General features: G+C 39.3%; 1 protein-coding gene across 1 annotated transcript in view; it reads right to left on the bottom strand.

The window, feature by feature from the left end:
* brun (trafficking protein particle complex subunit brun) overlaps positions 1-21,036 on the bottom strand; it is a 379,016-nt gene that overhangs the window by 42,031 nt on the left and 315,949 nt on the right. Inside the window, exon 22 of the mRNA XM_090385832.1 lies at positions 17,944-18,037. Within this exon, the coding sequence (XP_090241958.1) occupies positions 17,944-18,037 (94 nt within the window). The remainder of the gene's footprint in view (positions 1-17,943; positions 18,038-21,036) is intronic.

Raw genomic sequence — 21,036 nt, 5'->3', positions numbered from 1 at the left:
GAACTGCCCTTATGTATTGGAGATACATTGCAGTTTTCCAATCTAACAGAATCACTAGTGAGTCCAGTGACACTCAGAAAGTTATCCTCAATGGTTCAACCCACTCACTCGCCACCTCCCTTAAAATTATAGGGTATATGCCATCAACCCCGGGAGCCTTACTCGCCTGTAGACTCAAAAGCTTTTTCATTAAATACTTGTGAAATTTCAATATCATTAATTACATATTTTTCAACTTCACTCCCATAATTTCTCTTTGACATAAAGGGTTTTTCTTCTGTAAATATTGATGCAAAGTAACTGTTGAGTCCATCTGCAACATCAGCTGGGGTATCAAATACTATCCCAAGTCCATTACATAAGGGTCAGATCTGGTTTGTCCTCTTTTTTTTCTTGCATTTATGTACATCAAGAATTTCTTATCCCCACTCTTTGCCAGCCTAACCATTTCTGTGGCACTATTACAGATCAATTTGTAGCTGTTATAGGCTTCAGTACTTTTTATTGCCCTCTAACTTTTCCATGCTGTCTTTTTTCTGCTCAAGTAATCTGGCAACTTCATTATTCATCCAACTTGGAATCCTCCTCGTAGAATATCTTTTAATTGTATATATATATGTATTCAAGGCTTCCCTGATTAATATTTTAAAGGTATATCATAATTCAATTTTATTTGCTTTTTGTACAATATCTACTCAGTTAATAGAGGCCATGTAGCACCTTAAGACATCATAATTTCCTTTTCTGAAATTATAATCCATTCCTACACTGTCCAAGGTAGAACTCCTGATCACTTCCTGCTACTGGTTCCTGTACTGTCAGCCCTATTATGTCATCTGGTTCATGGGTGATGATGAAGTCTAGAATATTCGGTGAAGGTAAAGAAAGCCAACACAGAGAACGACGAGAAACATCGGATAACTTACACGGAAAATTAGTTTCCCGATATGGCACTCTAGCGCTGCTCACTTGGTAAACAGACAGTAGGTGTTATCGATCTGGAGCAAAGTCGAGAACGATATATTGATTGACAAGTAGGCGTGGCAAATGATGTGCTGATTGGTGCGTGAACAAAGCACACGATAACATCAGTTTAGTACTACTTTAGTAGCACTAATGGTAACTTCCCTAATCGCATATGCCCTAACCTTTTTTCACCATTATTTCGTAATGGTGAAAAAAGGACAGGTTACCTCGACTTGAATCCCATGGAGCATGAACCCCTCCTGAAGTGGAGGGGATAACCTAACCTTTTTCCTTTAGAATCACAGTCATAAAAAAAAATAAATTTTTTTATGACTGTATTTTTATTTCTTGTTCAATAATATGCTCTGTAGCTTGTCATAGTCGCACCCACCACCAATCATTTCATTGTTTGCCATGCCTACCTGTCAATCAATATATCCTTCTCGATTTCTGCTCCAGACCAATAACACCTACCGTCTGTTTACCGAGCGAGCAGCGCTAGAGTGCCATGTCGGGAAACTAATTTTCCGTGTAGTAGTTATCCGACATTTCTTGTCGTTTTCGTGCTGGCTTTCTTTACCTTAGCCGAATATTCCTTTTTCCTAGTACTTTCCCTGACATGTTGATACAAATAACAATCATCTAGTTGATTTAAAAATTTTGTCCCCCCATGTGGAGTTTCCTTCCCATTTGCTCCATTAGATTTGCCATCAGAGGCAAATTAAAATCATCCATAATAAGACATTCATGCTTACTTGCCCATTCCATCTGCATATAAAGGCTCTCGTCATAATCTTCACAATCAGCTGGCCTGTACATTACTCCCACTCTCATTATAACTTTGCTTCCAACTATCTTACACCATACAGGTTCTATACTAGCATGTGAAACCTTTGAATTTGGGAAAGCTTTCGTCGCACTCAGGCTGCTTTTAATAAGAAGCATGGCCCCATCACCCCTTTTATCTGCCCTATCCCTTCCTAAATACATTATACATACCATACTGAAACTCGTCATCCCTATCTCTGGGTGGCACCACGTTTCCGTAAGCCCTATTATGTCAGCATTACCTTGTCCTAACCAGCAGTTCGAATTCACTCATTTTATTGACAACACTTCTGACATTACTATATAGATAATTCAGACTTTGTGTTCTTGTATGTTAACTACCCTGACACACTCCTTGAAGTTATTTAAGCTTGCTTCGCTATCATCGGTTACCCACTCATTTGAAATGTTTCTGACCTCAGAACATCTCTTCTAATATGATCTGTTGCAGTAACAAACAAGAATTCTTGAGGTATTTACAAGCATTACTTTGACCAATATTATCAGATAAACATGTATCTATATTAACCTTGTTCCCTGAGAACCTTAAGGTATCCTCAATAATACTGACAAAAACCCTTGCACCACCTTTATTCAAATGTATCCCGACTCTACAAAACAGATTCCTCTACCTACAAGTTCCAGCCAAGCTGATAAAAATTTCCTTCCCAAAAGCAATGCAGAATCCTTCAAGTTTTGAGTTAATCTGCAAGGCTTTCAGCATATGATCCTTCCTATCATGTTTGGACAGAATTAGACACATAGACATTGTGACCTAACTTGAGGCATTTTTTAAGCATGGTCCTATATTTGTCTAACAAATTATCAGATCGTGTATGTTTAATATCATTAGTCCCCCACATGAATAATAATATTACCTTTATCCCCCTAAAATCTGACAATCATTAATGATGTTCGTGACATCATTAATTGTTGTTTCTGGCAGACATACACTGGTTCTAGTCCACCTATTCTTATTACAAAAAATATTTCCCATTTCCCTAATCGAACTAAGTCCTTTTGAAACAGAGTAGTTTACACTTGGTTATTCTGTTCTGGGGCCCGAATCGGTAGTGCATCACTTGGTAAGTTATTATTCTCGAGTTCCTGACGAGCTCCCAGTTATATTATTCTCAAGGGCAAGCACCTGTTTTTTTTGAGTGACTCAAATTGTTCTCGCAATGCACCAAATTTTAACTTAAGATCGGTACACTCTGTACAATGGTAACAAAGAAAAGGGAGGATAAACTCAGCTCCCTGACATACTGTGGCCTCAACAATGCCTTCCACATACACACTACTCATACTGCTTCCAGTCATTATCTGGCAGAGTACAGATAGCAAGACTATACACTAGCTGGTGTGGTAGCCTCCTAGAGCGTTATCAATTGGTTCATTCCAGTAGTCTATCTAGTGCCCTGTGACCACTCTTTTAGAGCTGTACCTTTAAAATTTAAGGATTGGATCTCACCACGATGCCCATTATAACCTCAAAAAGATATAAATCATATTGTATGATGGAAGAGATGGGGGGAGAGTTGACCAGAACTTAGCTCTGGAGACTAAACATGGGTTCCACCACTTCAAACCTCCAATAAGCAAACTGGTGGTATTGCACAGGTTGATGACAGCCATCTACCACCCAGTATTGTCTGGTAACACAGAGGGGCTGCATTCTTCCATGTGGTGTGGATGATACACCTCGACCCAGGCTTATATTGGTTCAGAACTGGGCATGTGGTCACCTCCAGTATACTAGGTGCCATATCTCAGGACTTGCACATGGAGGTTATACTGAAAATTACAAACAGTCCCACCATGTGAAGGAGCAAGTAGAGAATTTGGTTCTTGCAGAATGACTGGACGTCAATGAAATTTGGTCCACTTGACTCAAGTGTTACCTGAATATCAGTTCCACCTTTGTTTTAGACTTCCAGTCTAAATAAAAAACACATGATTTACCAATGTAGGTGCTGTGCATCTTCAAGGTCTGCATGTACTTGCTCAATCTCAGAGAAATGATAACAAACATATGTCAGAGAGGAAAAAATACTTTTGCAATGGAGGATTTAGAAAAAAAAAAAATTCACAATTCTTTTTAAAGATTTAATCATATCTTTAAATTACACATTTTATTCACATCTGATATCCATCAAAAAATAAACTATTCTTACTATGCACCACAATAAATATTCATCATGATGCATAGTATTGGAATAGTTTATTTCTTATACAAAATACATAAGATATGTAAAATATTTTTCAGTTTCTCACATATAATAGCAAAGACCACCGAGTTTCATTTTTGCTGCCGGAAGAGCATACAGCTCAACGTATATACAGGAACTCCTCGACTTACCAAATTCAACTTTACATAAGTTTTTGCTGGACGATGCAAATTGAAAAAAATATGGAAACGTATTTTGCATCTGTAGGGATAAATGGAGGTATCATTGAAAATATCGTAGTGTGAACCCAATAACATATTGGTAAGTTATTATGTAGTTATTATTCCAGTTATCGGTTTATCGCAAATGCAATAACATAAGAGTTTACTACCCATTTATAATAGATTGTGCTAACAGAAAAGCCCAAATAAACCGGAAAGTGCAAATTGTTTTAGAGAGATGAAAATTTAATAGCTACATAATAACTTACCATTACCACAATAACATAGTTTTTTTTTTTTTTTTTTTTGTAATTCGTTCCAAGTCCTTGGAAGTTGAAAATTTTGCTATATTACTAAACTATTTATCTCTCTAAAAGGTCATATTTATATGGAAATTGCACTACCCTTTCATCGTTATCACACATTCCTGTTATAAGAATCAATTTTGAATGACTTTGTGATATTTTTCTAAAGCACATTTCTGGATTTCACCAGCATAAAAACAATTTGCACTTTCCGGTTTATTGGGCTTTTCTGTTAGCACAATCTATTACAAACAGGTAGTAAACTCGATCTTATTGCATTTGCGATAATCCCGATAACTGGAATTCAGGGGATTATTATGTTACTGTATTATGGTGAAATGAGTTCCCCTTCACTGAAATCTTCAATCACATAAAAAACAAATTTTCAGAAACTTCTCTTCATTCCTATTTACGTATTGCAATAATGAAAGGAAAGGGACCAACAGAAAGTGCAAGTGGTGGTAGTGCAAGGAAATGAAACAAAATTGATTTAGAAATGAAGATGATTAATTAAGAAGTACAAAGCAGGACAAAGTTTGTCATCTATTGCAAGGGAATTAGGTCTTGCTGCTTCAACAGTGAATACTATTTTAAAGGACAGTGTGTGCATAAAAGAATACGTCAAAGGATCAACGCCCTTAAGATCAACGGTGCTCACAAAACAGTGTTCAGATGGAACAGCTATTAATAACATGGATGGAAAATCAGATTCAGAAACAAGTGCCCTTGAGTCCAATGGCCATTCAAGCAAAAGCAAGAAGTACTCATGAAAATATTAAGGATAAGTACAGTGAAAACCAAGCAAGTTCGTGGCAAGCAACGGGTGGTTCAACAGGTGCAAGCATCGCGCTGGTTTCTAAAACATTAAAGTATGTGGTGAAGTCTCCAGTGCTGATTCTGCAGATACAGAGAAATTTTGTGATATTGGAAAACATAACTGATGAAGGCAGCTATTCAACGCAGCAAATTTTTAATGTTAAGACTGCTCAGTATTGGAAAAAAATGTTAGGTTTTAAGGCTTCAAAAGATAGGGCCACGCACTTGCTTGGGGCTAATGCAGTTGGAGCAGATTAATACCACTGCTTGTGTACCATTCTGGAAATCCTCGTGCATTTCCAATCGAACCAGAGAGCATGTATAACAATATCACTCTTTGAGGATTGGTTTAAATGATGCTTCATTCCCGAGATTGAAAAATATTGTAAAGACCACTGCATACCTTTCAAGATTTTGCTTCTATTAGATAATGCTCCTGGATATCCTTTTCAACTAGATGATTTTAATCCAAACGTGAGAGTCATATTTCTACCGCTAAACCCAACTTCACTCGTCCAACCTATGGATCAGGGTGTTATTTCGAATTTAAAAGCATACTATTTATGCACATTTTCTAAGGCATTGTCTGCAGTAGATAGTGAGAAAAATTTTATGTTAAGAGACTTTTGGAAGAAAATATGCCCACGGCATGTAAAAGGCTTCGACGGATTTGAAAAAGATGAATCATATGAAGAGGTTACAGATAAGATTAGCATTAGTAGAGGCACATGACACAAGAAAGCAAGTTTATGCAGCATCAGCCAAAAAAAACTTCTTCCATTTCACCACTACATTCTTTCCAAATACCTGTCCAACCCAGACTAAAATTTATTTAGGCTATAACTTCCACAACAAAGGATGGGAGTCTGTTCCACCAACCAACTACCCGCTGGTTAAAGGCAAACTTCCGCACATCTCTGCTACATCAGTCTTTCCTCAATTTCAATTTATGCCCTCTCAGGTGATTATTCTGAGCAAGAGGAAGAATCCCATCAGCATTGAGCATGCTCATGGCATTCAAGGCTTTATACACCTCAATCAGATCACCTCGTGGGTGCCTAGTCTCCAGACACTGAAATTTGCAAAACTTAAGCCTTTCTTCATAAGAGCAACCCTTTGTTCCATTCACTAATCTTGTTGCCCTTCTCTATACTCATTCCAACAGCAATACATCCTTCTTGAAATGAGGCCTCCAGACCTGTATAAAGTACTCAAGGTGTGGCTTGACCTTATACAAGGGGATAATCAACTCCTTACCCCTGCTAGAAAAATTCCTGTATATCATTGACAAGACACCACAAGCTACTCTTTCAGATCGTCTGCACTGCACAGAAAACTTTATATCTGCCTGCACAATTACCCCAAGGTCCTTTTTGTTCTCTACCACTGTCAGTGTAGTACCACAGAGTTGATACGTTACTGCTTCCCATACGTAGTACTTTACATTTGTTAATGTTAAACTTCATTTGCCGCCTCTCAGCCCTTCTGCTCAACTTTTCTAGATCCTGTTGCAGAAGCGTACTGTCATTAGTATCCTTAACAACCCTGCCAACCTTCATATCACCTGCAAACTTGGACATTAAGCTTGATATACAATCATCAATATCACTTATAAATATAGAAAACAACAATGGACCCAACACTGAACCCTGAGGGACTCCGCTAATAACATTAGTCCACGACGAGCAATGTCCACTGATTACCACTCTCTGTCTTCTCCAACTCAACCATCCCTTTATCCACAGCAGCAATTTGCCTCCAATGCCACACTGCTCCAATTTGTTCAGCAGTCTTCCATGTGCAACAGTATCAAAAGCCTTTCTATGATCCATAACGAAACAGGCCTACGCGCTCTGGATTCATTGAGGAATTTTATTGTAGCTTAAACACAGAGCGTACAAATAAAGCAGAAATATATGAGCTTTCGGCTATATGGTAGCCTTCATCAGAATTAAAATACATGAATGGCAGTTGGAATGAAGATGTGCACTGCCAGGTGCGTGAGACACGAGGTTTAATTGTTTGTTGACGTCTGTGGCTGTGACGCATGATGACGTGGCCAGCGTTTGTCCAATGACAGAACTACTGACTCTGTGATCGGGTTGACTTGGCAACCACTGTTCCTGTTCAAGGATTTATCCGAAGATTTTATATTTAACGATTCCAACCAGGTACGCTTTGGGTAATGGTGGGATCTGTCTACCACCACGACATCGCGGTGTGGGTCGATGTCGTGGTGGGTTGTCCAGACATGTTCGGCGATAGCTGAGTGTTCTATATCCGCTAAACGGATCGCTCTTTTGTGCTCCGAGAGACGTTTCTCGAGTCGACGTCCAGTCTCTCCAAAGTAGCAGCTAGTGCAGTCACGGCAAGAGATGCGGTAGACCAAACCGCTCTGCAGAAGGGTGGGGACAGGTGTTTTCACGTTGGAAATGAAAGAACGCAGTTTCCTGCCTGGGAGCTGGATGCACTTTATTCTGTGCGTTCTCAGGATTCTACCGATCTGTTGTGACAGGTTGGGGTAGTATGGGATGAATGCCCTTGTGGATGGCTCGTCACTGTTGGTGTTGTAGCTGGTCGTCACGATGTCACGTGTCTGTAGATCACACCTGTCGAGGACGTCAATGGGGTAGCCACACCTCGTAAGGTCTACTTTGACCCTAGTGACCTCTTTGCGTCTTTCATCAGCGGAGCTGGAGTGTGTCCAGGCGCAAGTAAGCAAGGTTCGGGCCGTGGAGAGGAGGTGGCCTCGCGTGTGTGCTGACCGGAAGTTGGTAAACTGGCCAGCACACATGGGCTTACGATAAACTGTAGTCCTCAGGTATGTGCCTTCACGTCGGACAAGTGTGTCTAAGTATGGTAAAGAGTTGTTCGACTCCAGCTCAATCGTGAATTTTATGAAGGGCGATAGTGAGTTGAGGTATGATAGAAGTCGCTGACCTGAGTCTCTAGGGATGACCACGAACACATCGTCAACATAGCGACACCAAAAGGCGATGTGATCAGGTGCGTGTGCAAACGCACGTCCCTCTAACTCCTCCATCACGATGTTTGCTGTGACTGAGCTGACCGGGGAACCCATGGCCGTGCCATGTATCTGCTGGTAGACTGAGTCATTAAATATGATCGCACCCCCTGTTAAGCACAGTCTGAGGGCGGTGGAAATGTCATCGGGTGTGAGACCAGTTCTTTCGTTGAGGGTTCTATCATTGTCCAAGAGTTGTTTTGCACAAGAAATGGCAAGTTCCACAGGGATGGAGGTAAAGAGCGATATGACGTCGAACGATGCCATAACTTGATTCTGAGAGATGGATACAGTGCGAATCCTCTTTATGAATTCAACACTGTTGGAAACGGTGTGGGTGGTCTTGCCAACCAGAGGAGAAAGAAGTCTCGAGACAAATTTAGACAGCTCGTAAGTCGGTGATCCACAGTAGGATACAATTGGTCTCAGTGGTGTGTTTTCTTTGTTCTTTGTGCACTTTCGGTAGGCCGTAAAACCGTGGGATCTGACATCCGGAAGCACGGAGGTGATTACGGGTTGACTGTGTGATCTTCCCTTGTTTCAGCCAACTGTTGACGAGGATATTCACCTCTGATTCCCATCGTTCTAAAACTCTGTTGGGGTTGATGGTCAGGGGTTTGTATACGGTAGTATCCCGTAAAAGTAGTAGCGCTTTCGCCGTGTAATCAGTGTGATCCATTACAACCGTACGGCGGCCTTTGTCTGCCGGTAGAATGACGATGGACGAATCCTGTTTCAATGCCTTGAGGGCAGAGAACTGTGTACGGTTGAGGTTAGAAGAGACGGGGCGAGCACGGTGTAGAACTGCTGCAGTCTTCAAGCGGATTGTGTTGGCTACATCTTCTGGGAGGCGTGATAAGCTGGCTTCCACACCTAAGGCGATGTCGGTGATCGGCGGGTGCTTAGGAAGAACGGCAAACGTCATGCCAAGAGTCAATAAGTTTATTTGGTCCGCAGATAACTGTTTGCTGCTTAGGTTCAATACGAAGTCCGTGGAATTAGTGAGAGGGGTATTACATTGGCTGCGCAATTGACGGGATTCATTAATCAAATTACAAAACTTACGTTTCTGTCGGGTACAATAAAGATCTGATTCTCTGATGGCCTGGTGACATAAAGTGTTGACCACATCGGTGTAAACGGGATCGGGAATCAGAGTCTTAAGGTCGGCTAGTAGGGTTGCCTTGCTCGCTGAAGCACGTTGTATGTCATGATGGAGGCAGCCGATCCATATACGTAGGGTTTTGAGGCCGAAGTTCCGACAGGCACGTCTCATGCGCTCATTAGAAAACGGTTGTTTGTAGCGAAACCCTTTCGGTATAATCTCGTTAGCTTTGCACCTATGCGCAAACCTCAGGTGTTGTCTACTACGGGCTATGAAGATAAAATCTTTCTGTAGTCTCACGACCATGTCGTATGCTGGTTGGCCAAGAATAGTACGAACAATGATCCAAATATAAAATATTAAAGTTATTCCCTGCATCCAGTTCCTTTGTGACCACATCATAGTATCCAATCAAATTGGTCAGGCAAGACTTTCCCTTAACCATGCTGTCCGAGCTATAACTGAAGTCTTGTCTAGATGATCCTGCAGTGCTTCTTTTACCAGTGCCTCCATTAATTTTCCTGGAACAGAAGTTAAACTAACAGGTCTATAATTACTTGTGTCGCCCTTTGATCCTCCTTTGTGAATTGTGGTCACATTTGCACATCTCCAGTCCATGGGTACCTCCCCTGAGTCCAAAGAAGCTCGCATAATTATGGTTAAGGTTTGCTTACTTCCTTTGCTGCCTCCTTTAATATAACTGGTAGATCCCATCCACCCGGAGTGCCTTTTTTATGTTGATCTTCAACAATTTCTCCTCCACTTTCCTCTCAGTTATTACAAAATCATCTAGCTCACTGCCAGAGTTCAATTCACCTGTGGCATTTCCCTCCCTAAATAATTCACATTATTCCCCAAATAATGTGAATGTAGAGGCAAAATACTCATTTAGTTTGTTTGCCACCTGAGCAGGATCATCAACAGTTGAACGATCAATATCCAATGGACCAATCTGACTCAACCCTTTCCTTCTAAAGTTTACATAGGTAAAGAACTCTTTGCTGTTTTTCTTTGCATCCTTTGCCAAAGATTTCGCATAATCTGTCTTTGCCTGCCTAATCTCCTTTGTGACTTGGTTACAGACCAGCTTACATCTAACATAAGCTTCCATGTCACCCATTAATTTATATGTATCGCGTGCATTTTTCTTCTATGCCATATGTTTCATTAGTTCATCTGACATCCATTTAGGCCTAAACCTTGAACAATATTTCTTAGTTGGTATGTAAAGCCTAGTAGCTTCCAAGATTAATTCTTTGAATGCTTCTCATTTTGAATTTGCTGTTGGTAACAGCATCAGTTGGTCCCACTGTATAGAATTTAAATACTGTCTCAGAAAACCGTAGTCACCTTTACGAAAGCAAAAACCCTTCCCTCTACCTCTGATGGTAGTTACCTCTTTGAGTAAATCCCACTTCAGCACACTGTGATCACTGCCACCTAGTGGTTCCTTTATCTGCAGATTCTTAATGCATGGTGAATCACTACAGATAATCAGATGAAGAGTATTACTCCCTCTAATTGCCTCCCGAACATGCTGATGTAGAAAACAATCATCCGCTAAATCCACAAAAGCCTTGCTAGTGTGTAAGTGACCAACTCACAAATTCCAGTCAATATCTGGGAAATTAAAATCCCCCATTATAAGACTCTTTGATTTACTGGCCCACTCTATTTTCTTGTACAGTTTCTTATTATACTCATCACAGTCATTAGGCCTATAACACACTCCTACTCTCAATATTGATCTCCCAATGCTTATGTCACACCAAACTGACTCGACACTGCACTGTCCAGCAATGTCAACTGGCTTCACTTCCTTGGACTTTATGTGTTTTTTAACTAATAGCATAACCCCTCCTCCGTTCCTATACAAATTGTACTCCCCAAATTCCAGTTCTGCATTCCTTATTCCTTATATTCTGCATTGCTGTGTGACACCACGTCTCTGATATCCAAAGAATATCTGCCTTTGATGTTTTGAGCAATACCTCAAATTCATAAAATTTATTTACCAAACTCCTAGCATTTGTGTGTACACAAGTATACATGCAACTGTTCCTATTCTTAGCTACCCTAACACAACCCATGTTTACTTGTACTGCAGTGACTTCCAGCAGTCTCTGAAATACCCTGCATCTTGTTTTCCAGGCTGCTGTTCATTCCAACAGAAGTAGTGCAAGAATCACTTTCACCTTTGCCAGTGGCTATTGTTAATCTATTAGTCCTTGTATCCCCCCCAAGCTAGCAGTTTTCTGACCCACCTAACACTGCCTCGATAGCATCAGCAAATATTCTTACACCCTTTTTATTTAAGTATATCCCATCCCCGCAGAAGCAGCCTCTACTGTTAACAAGTACAGACCAGGCTGAAAAAAATTCTACCCCTTGAGCCTTGCACAATCCTTTCGGGGTCGAATTGATCGACAAGGCTCTCATTATATACTCCCTCCTATCGTGTCTGGGCAGAATTGCAGACACTTTCAAATTCAACCCTAATTCATGGCTTTTTTTCAACAGTGACCTGTACTTGTTACGTAACTTCATCGGTCTCCTACTCTTTATATCATTAGTGCCAATGTGTAAAACAATTGTAAAGGTTGCATCGCTACTTCAGTTGGAGGTTGATGCCAAAGACATGGATGAGTTAATAGAGGAAGAAGAGAAGGAATTTTCTAACGAAGAACTTATTGACTTGCAGGCAGCGATAGTGAAAGAAGAAAATGCTGACGAAGCTCAAGATGAACCAAATGAGGAGCAGAGACGTTTTGTCACCAGAGAGATGGCAGTGGCATTTCGTGAAATTGCATCGGCAATGGCAAGGTTTGAGAAGATAGATCCTGACGGTGAATGATTCTTAAAAGTTAAGAGAGGGGTAAATGATATACTTGCTTGCTACAAAGAAATCTACGATGAAAAGAAAAAAGCCACCATCCAGTCATCCATTAATATGTTCTTTTGTAAGGTTGAGTGGCCAACCACTTCTAAATCTCCACAGTCTTCAATCTCTGCAGCGGCGTACTTATCAGCTGAAGACATCGATTCTGGCAATGATGCTCGAGAGGTAAAACTTAGTGATGTTATGCTTGTGTCCTCTTTTTTTATAATTTTGAAATTTTTTAATTGCACGCTATTGTAATTTTTCCTGTGCATGAAATAAAAAATTAAATAAATACAATAAATAATTCTATTCACGTGTTTGTCGAACATTTCTTTTTTGATTCAATCAATTCAGTGAGCACAGTTGCAAGTGATGCACAAGCATGGGGGAAATTCCGACTTACGTAAAATACAACTTATGTTTCACTAGAGTTCCGCGGAATGCAACCCTTACGTTAATCGGGTAGTGGCTGTATATAAGCTGTACATTAAAACAAATACTGTGTTGTTTATCATTTATAATTGTGCATATCTTCTAAAGAGAAAGTATCCATAATTTTGGATATTATTTGTTGTTTAATACATGTAGTCCACGCAAAAAAGGGTGACATTTTTCTCTTCTAGTACTGCCACTGATTCAGCAAACTTTTTATAGCTCTAAACTACTTTTGTTAATTGTAGCTATGTAAGCTGGTCTTGAAAAGAGAGAGAGAGAGCCCAGTGTGAAAGCAGAGTTTTAAATATACACATTTGATTACAGCTGTGAAATTTTACATTGGTTGTGTGGAATTAAATCCATTTGTTGTATTTGTAAATTGAGTTGCCATTTACAAAAGGAATTAACCGTCATAAGGAGCTTTTCTCTTATTTCAATACTACTTTCTAATTGTAAACAAGCTAATTTAAAAGATGGAAGCTTTACAAGTATTAAATACCAAATAATATCCCAAAACTTGGACACTCTTTAGAAGGTATGTACAATTATACATAATAAACAACATAGTGCTTGTTTTAATATACAGCTCATATACATTGAACTATATGACTGTTATGGTGGCAAAAACCAAATTCAGCAATTTTGTTATCACGTGTGAGAAATTTAATGAATTTCTCCACAGCAAAATTATTATCTTTCTCATAGCCATTAAATTAACATGTTAACCACCCATTCGCAAATGGCTACCACAACAAAACTAAATATCATTAATATTTTAATACCACACTGTTAATAACAGTAATTGACTACAAATTTCTCTTCATTAATTAATACTGACAAGCTAACACTGAGTCATGTTATGAACTTGTATAGATCATAACATGACTCAGATGGGTGTATGCTGATCCTTTGAGCTTCGAATAATAAGGTTTTACTATAATATTAATACTAAATACTATGTTGAATAAAAGTTGATTAATTTCCAGATTTTTTAATGTGGTCTATAATATTCCTTGGAAATTTATGATACATTCGATTTCCATTATGATACCATTATGTGTGTTATGCTTTCGACATTTGAAAAACTTTTAAAATACTCCTTTTTGCCATAGTTTGGCTAAGTATTACTATTTTGATTATACAATTTTTGAATTTACATTTTACCTACTGAACTCATTACTGCACTTCAGAAACACAAATTAATTTCATTTGAAAGGATTAAAAAAAAACAAAAAAAACAATAGCACTACAGTAGTAGTTTGAGGAGATGCAATGCAAACTGTTCTCATACAGCTAGACATTTGACTGTTCTACACAGCCAAATCCATGTGCTGAAGAGTGAATACTGCACACAACCATTGTTTGCTTTTTGTTTTTACTTCAAATAAAATTGGTTTATACTCATTTCAGAAGGAAACTGATGGTATTTTTTGAATAGATTAAGGATGGAGAACCACTTTCCCACTGAGAAAACAGCTGATTAGCAAATGTATCACTGAGTCAAATTTTAACATCAAATTCAAAATTTCAGCCCGAATATTACAAAAAATGGTCCAGACAATAGTAGCCTAAACAAACACCTTAAAAGAACTCTATTTTAAAATATTTTTAAAATCTAATGTTTAAGTTTATAATTGTATATATGTTCTTGTTATTATTATTATTGCTCATATGATTTCTCCCTGATTGGGGGTTCCACCTTGTGACGGGTATTGCTACCAAGTACACAGGGTGGTTGTTGTTATGTCTGGTGTTACTGTTGGTCGAGGAACTCTCTGACTATCCTACAGGTGTTCAGGATTGCGACTTTCTGGAGTTCCTTGTAGGTGTTCACTGGGAGACCTATTGCTGCTAGGCTGTTATGTAGGGTCTTTGGCACCATCCCAATCATCATGTCAACCACAGGTTGACATGATGATCGGGACTGTTGTTATGACGATCATGATGGTTGTTACTTGTTGCATATGCCATATCTCTTTGATCTCCTGTCTTAGGTTTGTGTACTTCCTGATTTTTTCCTCATGGGTTTTCTGCAGGTTGCCAGTGTTGGGCACTGCTATGTCCATCAGATAGGTAGCCTTTTCCTTCTTGTCCACAAGGGTTGTGTCCGGTCTGTTGTGCGGGATTGTCCTATACGTTATTATGGCTTGGTCCCAGTACAGCTTGTGGGTTGGGGAATCTAGTACTGCCTGGGGTTCGTACTTGTAGTATGGTACACTTTCTTCGATCAACTGGTATTTCCTCGCTAGCTTCTGATGTATTACCCTGGTTACCTGGTCGTGTCTATGAGTGTACTCAGTCTGGGTGATCACCTTGCATCCCGTGGTGATGTGTTGGATCGTTTCTGAGGCCAGGTGGCATCGTCGACATGTGTCATTGAACACTCCAGGCTCCTTGGCGATGTATTTTCTATAGTTCCTGGTGTTGATTACCTGGTCTTGGATGTTGAGCATGAATCCTTCAGTCTCGGGGAAGAGCGTCCCACTCGTGAGCCATGCATTGGAAGCAATTTTATCTATGTGATCTTGATGGAGATCATTGTAGTGTTGGCCATGCCATGGAGTGTCTTCTCTGCCCATCTTTCTAACTTCATTTGTACCTTCTGGTTGGGGAGGGACTCCTTGCTTAGGTTGAGTGGGGTATACTGCTTGTCTATCTTCCTTGTAGCCTGGTGGAGTGCTGCTGTGTGTTTCTGGAAGTAATCCTTCAGGTTAACTGTCGCTGTCTTCTGTTGCTCAATGAAGTCTATCAGGCTCCTTCTTCCCAGGCAGTTGTCAGTCTCTCCACAGCAGATTTCGGGTGGTGTTGGCGGCTCTTGGTCATCATTGTCCTTATCTTTCTCATTATATCCTCCAGCTCAGTATTAGTCCAATCTATAACCCTGAAGGAATATGTTAGCACTGGGACTGCATAGGTGTTTATGGCTTTAAATGTGTTCCCACCATTCACAGCTTTGCTTTCAGCAGGCTTCTGAGTCTCTGGTGTTATTTTTCGGTCAGGCAGGCCTTAATTTCCTTGTGCTGTAACTGCATCATCCCCAAGTATTTGTAGGCCTCTCCCTCTGTCATGGCTTCGATCTCTTTTCCAGTCTGCAGTTGGTAGTTTCAGTTGACTAATTTTCCCTGGTACAATCCGTCAGTCTTGCATATGTCTAGACCAAAATCCATCCTAATATCATTGCTGAATTCTTTGGTGATCTGAAGTAGTTGCTGGAGGTGCTTCTCAGTTCCCGCGTAGAGCTTGATGTTATCCACATACATCAGGTGGGTGAGGGTGTACAGGTTCTTTCTTCCTTCTTTGAGGTTATATTCGTACTTGCTGCTGTTGAGCGTGGTGGATAGTTGGTTAAGTGCTAGACAGAACCACAATGGGCTCAGGACATCTCCCTGAAAGATTCCTCTCCTGATGGGGATTGGCCTGGTTGTTTGTGATGTTTTCGACATTAATGGCGGTACTCCATTTCGTCACTGTTTCTCCTAGGAAGTTTGTCACTATCGGATTGACTTTGTAGATTTATTATTATTATTATTAGCCATATGGTGCAAGGAAGCCTGAGGCTTATGCTGCACGAGCCAAAAAAAAATTTCTGAGTCACCCCGAGAGCGAGAGAGAGTAGAAGGGAATCACCAAGAAAGAGAAGAATGATGATATCCATCTCAGGACCCTGGGTGTGTCAAGCCCATACTCACCAGATGTGAGTCCCTGAGGTTAGATGTGAGCAGCTGGGGTTATTTTCATTATGATACTAAAAATCCTATTTTTATAAAAGTAATCCTTTGAATACCAATCATCTCATGCAGTTATTTTCATCAGGCCTCAGGTTTATCCCTTGTAAACAATTTTTTACTATTTTAGAACAAACTAAACTTGAATGTCCCTTTCTGGAGCCAAATGAAGTCTGTGGCAGACTTCCTATACCTCTACATTTTGCCCTAACTTTGCTTTATAATGATCAACTACTCACTTCCCAAAGCACTGTTTGCCTTACCTCAACAACAGGGTTCCACCATCTTTACAAAAACTATTTTGCTGTTTAACGAAACAGGCCTACGCGCTCTGGATTCATTGAGGAATTTTATTGTAGCTTAAACACAGAGCGTACAGATATACAGAGCGTACAGATATTTTGCTGTTTATTGCCAACTCCACAGAGGATAGATAGGATCCCTTATACCTAATTGCTCACTTGAGGAAACGAACTAAGTAAATGAGAAATGCCGAAGAGTAAACAGGATCCTAACAAATCACACAAAGGTAAACACTAAACAGGTATGAAATGAATGAAAATAAAACCATTTTCCCACATTCTGAATTAAATTTACATTTGTTCAAACTATTAAATAATGCACAGTAAACAAACTAATTTTTGTATAATGCCACTAATTTCTTTACCTTAATGATTTATGTTACGTCAGGCAAAGGACAAAGGTATGGTATGGTATGTTCTGTTCTGTTCTATTCTACACGCCTTTAGATAAAAATTTACTATTCCATTTTAGTCCCACATATTATGTCACAGTGTGAAGAAATCTTTATTTTGTAATGTAGGAAAGTGGTTTTATTTTTCATTTGTGTACAAAGGCCCTCAACCATTTCAGAATCAATGAAGGCTTCAAATTTGTGGTAAAAGTAATGACAAAACTTCTCATGCTACCCAAATTACACTTAAGCATCTCTGTATTAACTGCTAGCAATGATCAGAAAACTGTAAGGACAGTGGAACCCTCTTATACAGAAATGTAAAAATTTACTTTCTGAGAAATAAGTAGCCAATCTTAATAGTTTAAGGTCAGAGTGAGGCAACTTGCAAAGGAATTATGGACTAAATATTGCATGAAGTCAGTTGAAAAATGTACTTTAGTTACATTTCTCACCTGAGTTTCATGCAGCACATTGTCCAGTAGTACAAACAGTTTATCATTAGATAAGAATAAGTGAAAACACTAATTTAACGAAACTTCTCTTTAGTTTTTTCATAAACCATTTTTCCAAACATTACAGTGCATTAAAATGTATAAGAATCCCAGGATCTATTTATATTATAACTCCCCATCAAATACACTGATCATCAAATTAACTGGCAACTTGGCTTGCTAAAAAAAAAAGAAGAAAGAAGAAAAGAAAGAATAGAGGATTTTGATTTAACCTTTATGATATAAATATATAACCTATTTTATCAACAGCAATACTTACCCCACTGAACAGGCGACATAAGTATCACATTCATCATAGCCTCAGTCCAAGTAACATCTGCAACTGAAGCTTTCCCGCTAACATCAATTGCAGGGTAAGCATATAAGTTAAGGAAACTAAAAATATTAGTGCTTAATGAAATATGCTTCAGTGTTAGTTTCATCATGAAGACAGTGGTCAATCTAGTATTTAATAATAATAATAATTTAACAAAAAAAAAATAAATAAAATTCACATGCTTTACTGTTTTGTTCTCAATTTTCAATCAGCAATCAGTCTGCTCCCATCGAAGACAACTTGGCACTAAGGTTCAACTTAGAGACAAATACCATTACAAGTTCTGCCTAAGTTGCTAATATCGTTTTAAATTGTGCGTCATCTAAATGGATGAACCTGTTATACATTTAAAAATCTGATATAGCATTCTTTTGAAGTGGCTGGCTTCTCATATGCCCAAGCATTATCACTGAATACTCAGCCTCAGTGATAATGAAATGACTGGGGCTGAAAATAAGTAATTAAAAATTAGTGAAAGAGGTAAATTAGCATTAGTAGGGCATATGATACAAGAAAGCTAGCTTATATAGTATCAACCAAAAAAAAAAAAAAAAAAGAAAAAAACGCCCTTCCCATTTCACCCATCCATTCACTCCAAGTGTTTGTCCAGGCCCTGAACTTATTTAAATTGCTGACCTCCACTACAACAGAAGGAAGTTTGTTCCAACTATTAACCACCCACTGACCAAAAAAGAATTTCTGCACATCTATTCTATAACTGTCTTTCATCAATTTGAATTTATGCCCCCTCAGGTGAGTAATCTGAGCAAGAGGAAGAATCCTATTGCTACCCATATGCATTCAGTTTACTCAATCCATTCAAGGCCTTATACACCTCAATTAGATCCCCTCGCAGGTGCCTTGTTCCCAGAAGCTGCAATTTGAGGAACTTAAGCCTTTCTTGGTAACACAAAATCTTTGTTTCACTCACCAATTTCATTGCACTTCTCAATACTCGTTCCAGCATCTAGACATCTTTCCTAAAATGAGGCATACAGACCTGTACACAGTACTCAAGGTGTGGCCTGACCATTGCCTTATACAGGGGGACAATCACCCCCTTAACCCTGCTAACAAAATTCCTGTATATCACTGACAAGACACCATGAGCTACTCCTGCAGCCTTTTTGTACTGCTCAGAAAACTTCATATCTGACTGCACAATTACCCCCCCCCGGTCCTTTTCATTCTCCACTACCTTGAGTGCAGTACCACCCAGCTGATATGTTACACTGGGGTTACTGCTACCCATATGCAGTACTTTACATTTGTCAATGTTAAACTTCAGTTGCCACCTCTCAGCCCATCTGCTCAACTTTTCCAGATCCCGTTACAGTAGTGTACTATTATTACTGTCATTAACAACCCTGCCAACGTTCGTATCATCTGCAAACTTAGACATTAACCCTGATATACCTTCATCAATATCATTGATAAATACCAAAAACAACAATGGGCCAACAACAAACCCGGGGCGGGGGGGACTCCACTAATAACATTAGTCCATGAAGAGCAGTGTCCATTGATAACCACTCTGTCTGCTCCCACTCAACCATCCTTTTATCCATTGTAGCAACTTGTCCTTAATGGCATACTGCTCCAATTTGTACATTAGTCTTCCACGTGCCACAGTATCAAAAGCTTTCCTAAAATACAAATATATGATATAAAAATTATTCTTTGCATCAAATTCCTTTGTGACAACATCATACTATCCAATCACATTTGTCAGACAATACCTCCCTTTAACGAACCCATGCTGTCTTAAACATTATTGAAGTCTTGTCTAGATGATCCTGCATCACTTCCTTAACCAGTGACTCCATTATTATCCCTGGAACAGAAGTTACACTAACAGGTCTGTAATTACCTGTGTCACCCTTTGATTCCCCTTTATGATTTGGGGACACATCTGCACAACTCCAGTCGATGGGGATCTCCCCTGAGTCCAAGGAAGCTTTCATAATTATGGCTAAGGGTTTGCATACTTCCTTTGCTGCTTCCTTTAATATAACTGGATAGATCCTATCCACCCCAGGTGCCTTCCTTATGTTACATTCAACAATTTCTCCTCCACTTTGCTTTCAGTTACAAAATCACTTAGCTCCTCATTAGAGTTTGATACACTTCTGGCATTCCCCTCCTTGAATAACTCCTCATGTGTGAATGTAGATGCAAAATACTCATTCAGTTTATCAGTTACCTGAGCAGGATCATCAATAGTCGAGCCATCTATGTTAAGTGGACCAATCTGATTCATCCCTTTTCTTCTAGTATTTACATAAGTAAAGAACTCTTTGCATCCTTTGACAAAGATTTCTCGAAATCTGCCTTCGCCTGCCTAACCTCCTTTGTGACTTGATTACAGACTAGCTTATATCAGTCATAGGCTTCTGTGTCGCCTGATAATTTATATGCATCCCATAAATTTTTCTTCTTTGCCATAAGCCTCTAATTCATCTGACATCCATTTAGGCTTAAACATTGAATAGCATTTCTTAGTTGGTATGAAAAGCCTAGTAGCCTCCAAGATTAAGTCCCTGAAGTCTTCCCATTTAGAATTCACCGTTGGTAACATCAGTTGATCCCACTGTATAGAATTTGAAAGCTGTCTGAAACCACTGTAGTCTTATTTACGAAAGCAAAAAACCCTTCCCTTTACCCTTGATGGTAGTTACATCTTTAAGTAATTCCCACATAGTAGTAGTAGTAGTAGTGGCATATGATGCAAGAAAGCAAGTGTATGAGCTTATGCAGCATCAGCCAAAAAAAAAATCACACCATTCCCTCCAAATGCTTGTCCAGTTCCTCCTTAAATTTATTTAACCTATCAACTTCCACAACGACAGATGGAAGTTTGTTTCAGCAATTAACCACCAGCTGGCTAAAGGCAAATTTCCAGACAATCTATTCTACATCTGTCTTTTCTTAATTTGAATTTATGCCCCCTTAGGTTTGTAATCTGAACAAGTGGAAGGATCCCATCAGAATTCAGCGTGCTCAATCCATTCAAGGCATTATACACCTCATTAAGAT

The sequence above is a fragment of the Mastigoproctus giganteus genome, chromosome 12, assembly GCF_048544385.1.
Source record: "Mastigoproctus giganteus isolate SK-2022 chromosome 12, ASM4854438v1, whole genome shotgun sequence".
NCBI classification, from domain to species: Eukaryota; Metazoa; Arthropoda; class Arachnida; order Uropygi; family Thelyphonidae; genus Mastigoproctus; species Mastigoproctus giganteus.
The sequence above is the reverse complement of the archived record's forward strand: the minus strand, read 5'-3'. Positions and strand labels throughout refer to the sequence as shown.